At 27.7% G+C, this 11,413-nt stretch overlaps 1 protein-coding gene across 3 annotated transcripts in view; it reads right to left on the bottom strand.

Annotated features, from left to right (window-relative positions):
* Positions 1-1,754: 1,754 nt before the first annotated feature.
* LOC107444051 (putative sodium-dependent multivitamin transporter) overlaps positions 1,755-11,413 on the bottom strand; it is a 28,210-nt gene continuing 18,551 nt past the window's right edge. For all 3 annotated transcript variants that reach the window (XM_021146858.4, XM_016058102.5, XM_021146857.4), the window contains exons 9-13: positions 10,454-10,608; positions 8,996-9,240; positions 6,786-6,895; positions 4,960-5,060; positions 1,755-2,034 (exon numbers count right to left, since the gene is read on the bottom strand). In XM_021146858.4, the coding sequence (XP_021002517.2) occupies positions 1,951-2,034; positions 4,960-5,060; positions 6,786-6,895; positions 8,996-9,240; positions 10,454-10,608 (695 nt within the window). In that variant the 3' untranslated portion in view covers positions 1,755-1,950. The remainder of the gene's footprint in view (positions 2,035-4,959; positions 5,061-6,785; positions 6,896-8,995; positions 9,241-10,453; positions 10,609-11,413) is intronic.

Genomic DNA, 11,413 nt, shown 5'->3' with positions numbered 1-11,413 from the left:
TTTTTTCCAAAATCATTGAAAAAGCTCTAGCTGATAAAATGTACAAGTATTTAAAACATAAATTTTTTTTCTCTGAAAATCAACATGGCTTAGTTTTTTATATCAGGAGTAATTGCGACACAAAGTAAAAAAAAAAACCTGAAAATTTTATGTGCAAAAACTCGATAACAAGATATCAATTTATATGCTATTTATATTTAATAAAATGTTTTGAACTAAGATTTATAATTAAATTACCTACCAATTAAAGGTAAAAGTACAGAAAAAGCTCTTTTGGAATTTTCGAAATTTATTCATAATAGTATTGCTGAAAATATGATAACAGTAGCTATATTTCTTGATATATCAAAAGCTTTCGATAATGTCAATCACAATCTATTAATCAAAAAATTAGAATTTGCTGGTTTCAGAGGAATTATTTTAAATTGGTTTATTTCCTATCTTTCAAACAGAGAACATATAGAGTTAAAATCCGAAGTAATATTAGTAATTATATTTTTTTAAACCATGGTGTTCCTCAAGGATCTATTCTAGGACCCCTATTGTTTATTATATTCTACTTTTGTCAACTCAAACTTTTTGGTAAGATAATAACATATGCTGATGATTCCGTAATTTTGCATTCTTGCACTGATTTAAATCAACTAATTTTTCAAATTGAATCTGATTATAGTAAATGACTTAAATTTAAATCTAAATAAAACTAAATATATTTATTTCTGTTTAAGAAAATCAGAATTTAACTTAAATTTAAAATTTTACTCTCTCTCCTGTAAAAGTACTAATGAAAATTGTCAATGCTATATTCGACAATTTGTAAAGAATATCAAATATTTAGGACTTTATATCGATTCTAATTTGAAGTGGAAAACACATATTAACAATTTAGTTAAAAAATTGCACTATGTTTTAGTTAAATTTTATCATCTTAAGAATAAAATTCATTTTAATTTTGCGTAAACACTCTATTACTCCTGGTTTTATTCTTTTATTATTATGGTGCAATAATATATGGCGGTGAATATAAAACTAATTTACTTCCTTTAATCTCAGCTCAGAATAAATGCTTCAAGATTGTTAATTCTCTAAATATAAATAATTCAAGTATAACTACTACCAATATATATACAAGAATCAACCTATTACCATTTCGCCATAATGTATTTTTTCGTATTTTACTTTAATTACGCAACAATAAATTAATATGCAAATTAAAAACTAATGTGTCTGAAAGGAAACCAACTGAAATATATGTGATTCCTCACTTTATAAAAGAAATTTCACGAAAACAGTTTTTTTACTTAGCACCTAAATTACATAATAAATTGCCATTCCAGTTGCAAAACATCCAAATATATTCTTCTTTTAAGCGTGCTTTATTTCAGTTTGTGATGAACATGGACGATTTAGATCTCTATTTTTTACTTTAAAGGAAGCATTTGATTTCTTATACCAGTCTTGTGCCAATCCAAATGAATTTCTTATGTTACCTTTGTTATCTTTTTTATATAGTTTCATGTATTTTTTTTTCCATTATTACAGTGTTCAACAATATATGATGTCTTATGATGAGCAAAATAATTTATGATTGTAATATCCCCCCCTTTTATTTCTTTAAATTTAGATTTAATAAGACTAATTTAGATTTATTGTATTACTTTTCTTTGTCGTCTGGACAGGATTTTCCTCTTGACGACGAATATATATTCTTTGTATTTATGTGTTTATTTTTGTTTCCAATAAAGTTATATTAGTTTGTTAAAAAAAAAGTCCAATTTTATTAAAATGTACAGATTTGTATATTGATGAGTAGTGAATACAAAAATAATTTAACATCTTTTTGTTCCATGATAATGTAATTGCTTAAAATACATTTGAACATGTTTTTCAAGAGATGAATAACTGTATAATATAAAATAAGATGTTAATATTTTTTTTAATTTCTAAAATTTATTTCGATGTACTTTCTTTGGCTTTTCTCATTGTTTCACTATCTTTAGTTTTTCTGTAAACTGTTTGAAGTTCAACTTTTGCCTGAAAGGAGAAAAAGAGTTTTTAAATTACAATATGTACCGTTCGAATTCATTTTTTATTTATTTAAAAACAATAAAATTAAGAAAAAGAAACATATTTTGCATTTTGAGTATTAATAATATTTTTTTTTCATATCCGTCGTTGAACAGCTGGCCCAATTTCGGGTTTACGACTAATAATATCCAGGCAATGTTCCTTGTAAGTTTTAACCCAATCCAGAAGACAAGGGAACTCCTGGATCAAGTATTGGGAGAAATTAAACTTCGTGGAGGACTTTTGGAGGAAACTAACCTGCTTTTGCGGAGAAGAAAACAACGAAACTCTCTCGGTCAGCCTGACAGCAAGAGGACCAATGATCCGTCTACCACAAAAGATATTTAACGTCAACACCGTGGTCGGTGCGAGCTGGGTACAAAATCGGTGAGTCGCCATGGATCAATATTATATTTTGCACTATTTAGTTTGGGATTTGGCTTGAAACGATTTGATTGTTTTTTTTTAATTTATCAAAGGGTATTTTCCAAGATGGCCGCCGAGAAAAATGAAAAAAAGAGCTTTAATTTGAATAAGATTTTTATTTTAAATTCGTATATTCTATCTTTCTGTGAAGAATTTTACGAAATAAGAACGGAAAAATATTTTTATTTTTTAACTCTTTACGATGTTCCTCTGTTCTGATTTGACTTAAATGTCATCACACAGAAATTTAAAATTTGTGTACCATAATATTTAGTAACAATATTATTTTATGTTTTAAGTTATAATGTAAAGTTATTGTAGCTTGTATTTCAAATGATTCAGTTATTACGTTATTTTAAATAGTATTTTAAAGTATTCGAAGAGCAAAGGAATCCGAAATTTGGAAAACACTTCATTAATTTTGAGAGATTTTTCACCTCTATAAAAATTAAGTCAATAATTCTTCCTTTTTTGCTTATTTTTAGGATCCTAAACAAGGTGGGGAGTAGTTTGTCCAATATTAAAGTTAGATGACAAGAGGTTTCTAAAAAAAATTGTCTTCCAAAAAAAAATTTCCTTTTCCAAAAAAAATTGGCTTTCCTCCATATTGTTACTTTGCGCCGTTTTCTTCTAGATTCATGCTACGAGTTATGCTGGACAAAATTCACGCTAAGAGTTATAAATATCAGTTACAAACTCAAAATAGTAATAAAAATAAATTTTCAATAAAAAAAATGCTGTTATTTCGTGTGTTGAAAGAGCTTTTGAACCCTAGCCATCAGCGCTCTTTTTTGGGGAATTTTTCAAATCCCGATAAAATATTTTTCAATTTGAATTGAACTAGAATTTTTATTGTTATTTTTTTTTTAATTTACGGATGGTTCTATGCCGATATTTTAGCACGAATTTTTACTAACTTTTTGAAGGTTGCCATATTCCAAGATGTTTAAAAAAATTAATTATTAAGATAATTTTTTTCTAATTTGATGTTAACAGTCTGCCTAGCAATCCATTACTTTCAGTGATACACTACACTGTAAAATATTTTGGTGTATAATGGCTATCATTTTTGGTGTTGAAGGAAACAAAAAGTTTTACAGTACATGTAGTAGCATTTTTTACTTACTTTTTCACTGCTATAGTTTTATTTATTCATTTTTTTAAATGTTTACTGACAATAATATTTTCTGGACATTAAAATTAATTTATGGTTCCATTGCAAAAATATGTTGTTTAATAAAAAAGCACATTTTTAGCAATAATTTTTTCAAGCAATTGCTATTTTGTCAATTTTAAATTTTGCATGAATACTACTGTTCTGTACTTAAAATTGCATTTTGTTTACCTTAACACCAAAAAAGCTAGAAACTACACAACAAAAAAAATTTCCTGTGTAATGATAAGTTTCAGAAACTGTTAAATTTTAGCAATCGTAAAGGTTAAATTTGATAGAAGAATTACATTTAATATGCTAACAATTTTGAGAAAGCTTTGGAATGTATAAAATCATCAGAAAACTGTTCACTAAACATTTTTTTCTTCTGGAAATTTAATTTTTTAATAAAAATAGTATATATTTGTATATGCAGTGTGGATATAATTACAGTTATTCTATTGAGACTAATATAGTGTCAGTTTTGGGTGAATATAGCGAACTTAATATATACGTTATACCGAATGAGACATTTACAATAAAAATCCGATAGATGTCGCTTTTCTTTCAGTTCCATGTCTAAAATTGAGGAAAAGAACTCAAAGAAACTCGACAATTCGAGAATTGAGACAGCTTTCAAATTAAACTTAATTAAAAGAAAGCATAATGTCACGTTGCTGCAACATTTCGAGAAACCGTTTATGATGCGACTCGACTCGATTGATGATGACTGATAAAATTCTCACAAGTCTAAACTTTAATTCAATTTCAATTCTAGCTATTAATAGATGTGCAAGGCATATGCAAGAAACAATGCTTATTATCAACAATAATCAATTTAAATTTATTTTTAAAATGATTTCAATTTCAAAAATGCTTCAAATTTGGTAATCACCCTCGAAATGCATCAATTTTTTCAAAAATGCTCAAATGTGAAATCAAAAATAGAAAGCACATCGAAAATGTGTTATGATTGAATAAAATTTTGCGTCAACAGTTAGTTTTTGTTTCTTAATGCTAGCAATTTTCCAACACGTTGATTGTAATTTAAACTGATTTTTTAAACTATTATTACAGATTTTTTTTCTCCACTAAACCATATAACATATGTACCAAGTTTCATTGACAACAGCCAAATAGAAAGTAAACTCGACTGATTTAATCAGAGTCAACGTAATTATAACCAACCAGCATAATCTATATACCCTGTACATAAATCAAAAAATTTGAGTATTTTCAAAATCGGCAGGACACGAATATCTATTAATAACAAATTGAATAGCAAAAATATGACAAAAAAACAAGAAACATACCGGAAATTTTACTTCTTTTTTCTCTAAAACATCTGGGGATTTGTGAATGAACCACTTTACTGCAGGACTGAGCAATTCAGGTGATACATATTTTGTTTTACCTAAACAGCAAAAAATCTTATTAAGCTTTTAAAATTAAAATTTTATCAAATATACTGTTAAACATAGTGCTCGTAATGTAATACCATTTAAATTTGCCGCTATATTAGTTTGATGCCAAGAGGGACAAGATTATGCTTGTTAAACTTTAATACTCTATGCCAAGGTCAAATTGAATGGAAACGTGGTACAATTTAACACTTTATTAATGTTACTACAAATATTTATTCTATTATATGATTCGAAGTACCAATATTATGGCTCAACTTTGAATCCATTAGAATTATAACCAGTGCCCACCAATAAACTATGCACCGAAGGATTTTCCATGATAACAAATCTAAATGGTCTATTTTTAAACTTTATGAAAAGAAATAGTGGTGGAGAGGAGACGCCTAAGGAAGAAAAAAAAGAAATAAGACAAGTTTCGATTTACTAATACTGAAAGACGAACACCAAATGAATTATTATTATTATTATTATTTTTTTTTGATTTCTGGTCTTTAATGTAACAGCGTTACTCCGTTTAAAAATATCAATAATAGCGGTAGTTTATATTTACTAAAGTGATTCTTATGCAAGCTTGATGGATAGCAATAAATTAAAAATCTATTAGGATCGTTGCATTTCAAAATCGATGTGTGGTGAAAAATATGATTATTTTTATCAGTGAAATCTTGTGAGTTATGTTAGTTAAACTTTATGTTAGGGAATGTTGTTAAACTTTATTTTAATTTACTTTCTTGAATGGACATGCTGATTGATATTATTATCATAATTAAGTGGAATTACTTTTTGGAATAAAAGTGTTACTAAATCTAATCTCCAGTTTTAAATGTTTTGAATGAAATTTTTATAAGAAATAAATATTACCAGTGTTAATATTTATCTGGCAAATAGTATTGATGTTTTAAAATGGTAATTATATTGATGATTAATGATTTTATTTATTTTGATGTGTACGTCTGTTCAAATAATAATAAATGGTTCAATTATTTCATGATTATCAAAGTAGTTCATGTTTAAATAGCAGAAACAATTATGGATTTTGATAGGATATTAAATTTTTTCTCATCCATGATGTTTCAATTAATATTTTTTATATGTATTGAGCTTATTCACATTGTTTAACAGATTTGATTATTATTACAATTATTAATAATTTTATTACGATTATTGATTTTTTACTTTCTTGGAATTTTTATTTTCTATTTTGATTCAATATAATCATTTAGTATAAAAATTATTAGAAGGAATTATCTATTTTATTGGTTTATTTAAAGAGATTTAAAAAAGTTAAAAGATTTTAAAAAATCAAAATATATGAAATTTTAAATCCTAATTGAATATTGTCCTGGGAATAAAATAGTCTTCTAGAAGCATTGACAAATTTTATTTGTCTATCTTTGGAGCTAAGCAATTAATCTATGCTAGCTGAGAGAAATTGAGAAGGTTAGTACAATAATAAGGTACCAAAGATTTTCTGCATTTTAATATATTATTGACTGAGTACAATATAGTTTGTTTCTTTGTTTAATGCAAGATCCAAGCAAGAATATAAAACTTCTACCTGCTGTGGAAAATGATTCTGGGAAAAAGTTATGTAAAACTAATGACATTTTAAATCCCATTTCGCCCTCATTAACATTTTTGTGAATGTGAGCATACCTCGTTACTGCACCAAGCCCCTCTGTTGTAGATCATAAAATATTTATAATTATACTTGCCATTAATGATGTTTATAATGATGCTTGAAAAGTATCCAACGATATAAGTAAGAACGAAACCTATTCCAGCAGTCCACATGAACGAAATTCTATACAACGGAAATATATACCTGTAAAGAAAATCAGACAAGAAAGAATTTTTTAATGTAAAATGGAAATTTTATTTCTTTCATCCATCAGTAATTTTCTTTTTAAAGTAATATGTGTTTAAAATACCAAACACAATTAGACGATTATGCTATGTATATTTTAAAAGAAACTTAGAGTATTCAGATTTAATTTATGACTTACTCGGAAGAAATTATCATCTATGATATAACGCAGACGAAAGGGAAAATTCTTTAAAACTTGCTGAAATATCGATACATTGGTTCTTTTTAAACTCTTATATGACCTTTGTGTTATTTGTGTGAATTTTCTCTTTGATATTGTCTTAATCCTTTTAGCCCTACTGGGACTTATGTATCCAACAGATGAAAGAACCACTGGGACATATATGTCCTGTCTAAAAACTCGTTGAGACCTATATGTCCACGGTCCCATTTCCAATTGCCCAAATATTTATTTTTTTATTTAATTTTGAAAGATTATTATTATTTTTGCCTTATTTGATTTGTTAAAGTAGAAATTCGTCTTTTTATTGGAAAAGAAAAAACTGATCTTGATAGGGTTACAAAATGATTAGGTTCACAAGTACCTATTAGCGTTTATCAGGCTATTAATGCTTAAATAACAGTCCTTGACGATGGATAAGTGCCCAGAACCAATAAGAATAATTTTACATTTTCTTCGAACGATGAAGAACAAGGAAGTGAGAAAAAAAGCTCTACCTATCTTGAATTTAGCAATCTTTTAACAAAATCTTGACTTCAAATCAAAAGTTATCAAGATTTTTTTCATATATTTGAATAAATTCGCCTCATTCTATACAATAATAATAGCCAGTACAGAAATTTAATTTCCTTTGATGTTGTTTCATGTAAGAGCATTTACATTACAAAAATACCTTAAATCGGAAAAGGTATTCTAAGGTAGGTAAATATCTCGCAAGAGTTTGCTATGAGTGTGATTCATCAAGATTTTAATGCACAAGTGCGCACACATGAGCAGACCTAGTGCGTTCTCCAGAAGTGGTATCCACTCTTTCAGGACCACCACAATGGGTGAGATACCGTTGGCCATGTTAATTTGGACGTCTAGTTTCTGCCACACAAGATGGCAGCACCGAGACTCTTATTTGGAAACTAAAGTGCACGAGGAATTTTAATTTTGCCGGAAATGCCAATAGCCAATAAGGCACTCCAGGGATTTCTTACATGCCGCATAATCATACGACATGGCCGCTGAAGATTTTCTGCATCCCTAAAATCCGGTGTCTGGGCCGGGTATCGAACCCGCAGATTTGGGCTCAGAAGGCCGACGACAAACCAACTGCGCCGCCCAGCCACCCGATTTTAATGTTTGTTTATATAACTTATTGCACACTCTTTATTTTTTATTAAAAAAATATCCGATTATACACTGAGAAAAAGTGCGGTTAAAACTACGAGAATATGGTTAAATTAACAGAATTTCCGGCTCTAAGGGAACTTCAAAACGCTCGTTGTTTTTTACTGAAGTGCTTCGGTAGCTATTTTGATTCAATTAACAATAAAATATGGTTTTATAATCAGTGTTAAATTTGGTTATTTTATCATGATACCTTTCAGTATGGCATAAAAACCGTTTATTCAAATAAATTTAATTTAGAGTTTCGTGTTTTTTACAAAATTTGTGGTAATATGAACTTTAGTTTTGAAACCCGAATTTCAGGTAGGCCATTAACATTTGAACGGAAAAATTATCAAATAAGTACTTTAAATATCTTATAGGTTGCTTTATTATCAGAATTATGATTTATTTGGCCAAGCATGCCAAGCATTTACTATGAAGTACGAATTGAAATATTTTTTTTCCTGTGTATATTGACAAAATACTCATTCTCTCTCTTCTAGTTACATTACGTGGAACTTACGTGCACTACGTGATAAGTTGGAACTAGTTGCATTACATGGATCTATTTGGTGCGATAAAATTCTGGTTACAGTGCGTAGATAAATAAATTGAAAATTATAGCAAAATAGAGTATTTTAACGATAAGAGTACTACTATGTAATGGAGTGTCTGTAATAATGAACAATTATAATGAAATATTTTCATTTATGACTTACTCAGGATTATCATTTTCCACTTTTACATCTGTTTCATTTTCAAAACTATGAATATGATTCAAATGGTTGCTGCTACTATCAGCGTATTCTGTTGCATTCAGAAAATTGATCATTACGGAAGAATTAACTTTAGGGCAGCCTTCTATGGAAACTGGAAGTGCATCTGGTTTGGTGGCGTGAGCAACAATACCGAATCCTATCCATGCTGAAATTCCGATTCCAATCAAAAAACCAATAATAACACCCTATTACAATAAAAATGAGACGTTTATTTCAAAGAGTAAAGGTAAGAAAAAATTGCATTTTTAAAAATTATTATTTTATAAGGCAAATTTTGTGAAGAAAGAGAAACTTACGGTCAGAAAAGTATTTTTGTTTTTAATTTTTGAAAGAATTGGAGAGATTACTCTTTTCGACACAAATGAGACACCAGTGTCTCTTTTATGTATTTTTTCTGGACTATAATTACAAACAAAGACATATTTTGGTATTTTTCAATTAAGAAAAAAATTAATCTATATCAAAAAAATAGTATTATAATAATAATCACATAATATTAATATAATAATAAAAATATAAAAATTTTATTTATAGTCAAAACTTACTCTCCTTACAAAAATTCTCTTTTTCCCTAGGTGTGGAGTTTTGATATTCAAAATTTCGTTGTTAGTCGTATTTGCGAATTTGAAATTTTTATAGTGTATCCCTACTTGTGTAGTCAGAAGAGCGGTCAAAAATTAAGTTTTTAATGGTACTTTTAATTTTCATTTTTTCGTCTTATTATCGGACATATTACAGAAATAATTGCTCACAATGACTTTCTCTTTTCGAGTTTAATTAATTCTAATGGGTTATGAAATACACCGAAGATTTATCTGAACAATTAGTGAATTTATCATTTTTCTCGTTTTCTTGAAAAACAGGAAAACTACTCAATAATTACAAAGGGGTAAGTAACAAAAATAATATATTATAACATGAGATATATAGGACAAAAGGCTACTACAGCTACAACTACAACTACTATTACATTCAAAAAGCGCAGATATCTCTTTTTAACAATATCTTTTCACAGTTGCGGTTACAATTTAATTGACAATAAACGCTGCCATCTATCGGTGGTTCAACATGTATTTCTACAATGACAAAAGACTTGGTTATTCAAAAATAATTTCATTCATTTTTTTTCTTCATAATTATATTACATTTAATTTGATAATTACTGAAGGCGCTATAGATTATAAACAAAGTCTCACATCTTCTTTAAAAAATGTAGGCAAAAAACTAGTAAAACTGAATTCTTCTTCTTTTTCTTTTTTTCCTGAAATTTTTTAACCGGTTTGACTTCAAATATTGGATTTCATTGTAAATATCAAAAATATAGAAAAAAATTTTTACACTATAATTTATTAAGACATTTTAGAAACTTTTAGATTAAAACAGGAAACTTTAAATTACTTTTTCATTACTTCGAGTAGTAAACATGCCCAAGAGAAACACCCCCAGTACAGGTCCTCCAAGACATCCAAATATTGTGACACTAAGTAGTACCAAACTTCCAAATGAGGCAAACACAAACGTTAAAGCGATGCAGAGAAAACCATAGAAAAATGCTAAAATAAAGTTAAATAGTTATTTTAGTTAATATTTTGCTTTCAAAATCACAACTTTTAAAGTTAACTCCAAAAGAAAAAAACAGTTCATGCAATACAGCGCATACATTTTTATTTAAAATTAAATATCCATTACTTATTACGAATTTTTTTAAAAAAAAATTATGTAATTTGTGCCTTTTTTACACAAACGTATAATTTAAATTTCTAAAAGTTCTCATAACATGCTGAAGTGTAATGCAAAATTCACAATTGAAAAAATTTCGAAATTTTTCAAATTAAGCTTTAATTTCTTAGAAAGTAATTTTAATAAATTTTTCTATGTATATGAAAGAAAATGTCAGTGACTTAGTTAAAGTTAGTCCACTCAAGATAGATATTTATTACCTTGCTTAATAAAATTTTTGGAGTCTCTACCATATTACATAATCATTAATTAAAATTAAACATTGAATGTTTCTGCTCTAAATCATAGATGCATAAAAATGAAAAAAACATTTACCTGTTTGGTTGTAAAAGGAGAAAAAGGCGCTCAACTTATAGATCAACTAAAACCTTAAAGATTTGCTTGAAAAAGGACTTAAACATAGTAAAAAAAATTAGAAAACAAATGTGTAATGCTTGGCAGCTCGACATTTTTGGAAAGGCCTCTGCTATCGAACCATTCATAAAGAAAGAATTATGGGTGTCCTTGTCAATTGAAGGTGCGTTAATTGACGGAAATATCTTTTAAAGAACAATTTGGTTGAAAACTGAATTATCCATATCTTATTAGGAGATTTTTTCTGTTCATTTTCTTTTTTCT

Source organism: Parasteatoda tepidariorum, chromosome 6, assembly GCF_982258835.1.
Source record: "Parasteatoda tepidariorum strain Cologne lab strain chromosome 6, Ptep-v5.0, whole genome shotgun sequence".
Taxonomy (NCBI): domain Eukaryota; kingdom Metazoa; phylum Arthropoda; class Arachnida; order Araneae; family Theridiidae; genus Parasteatoda; species Parasteatoda tepidariorum.
Note: the sequence above shows the minus strand (reverse complement) of the source record. Positions and strands in the feature narration are given on the sequence as shown.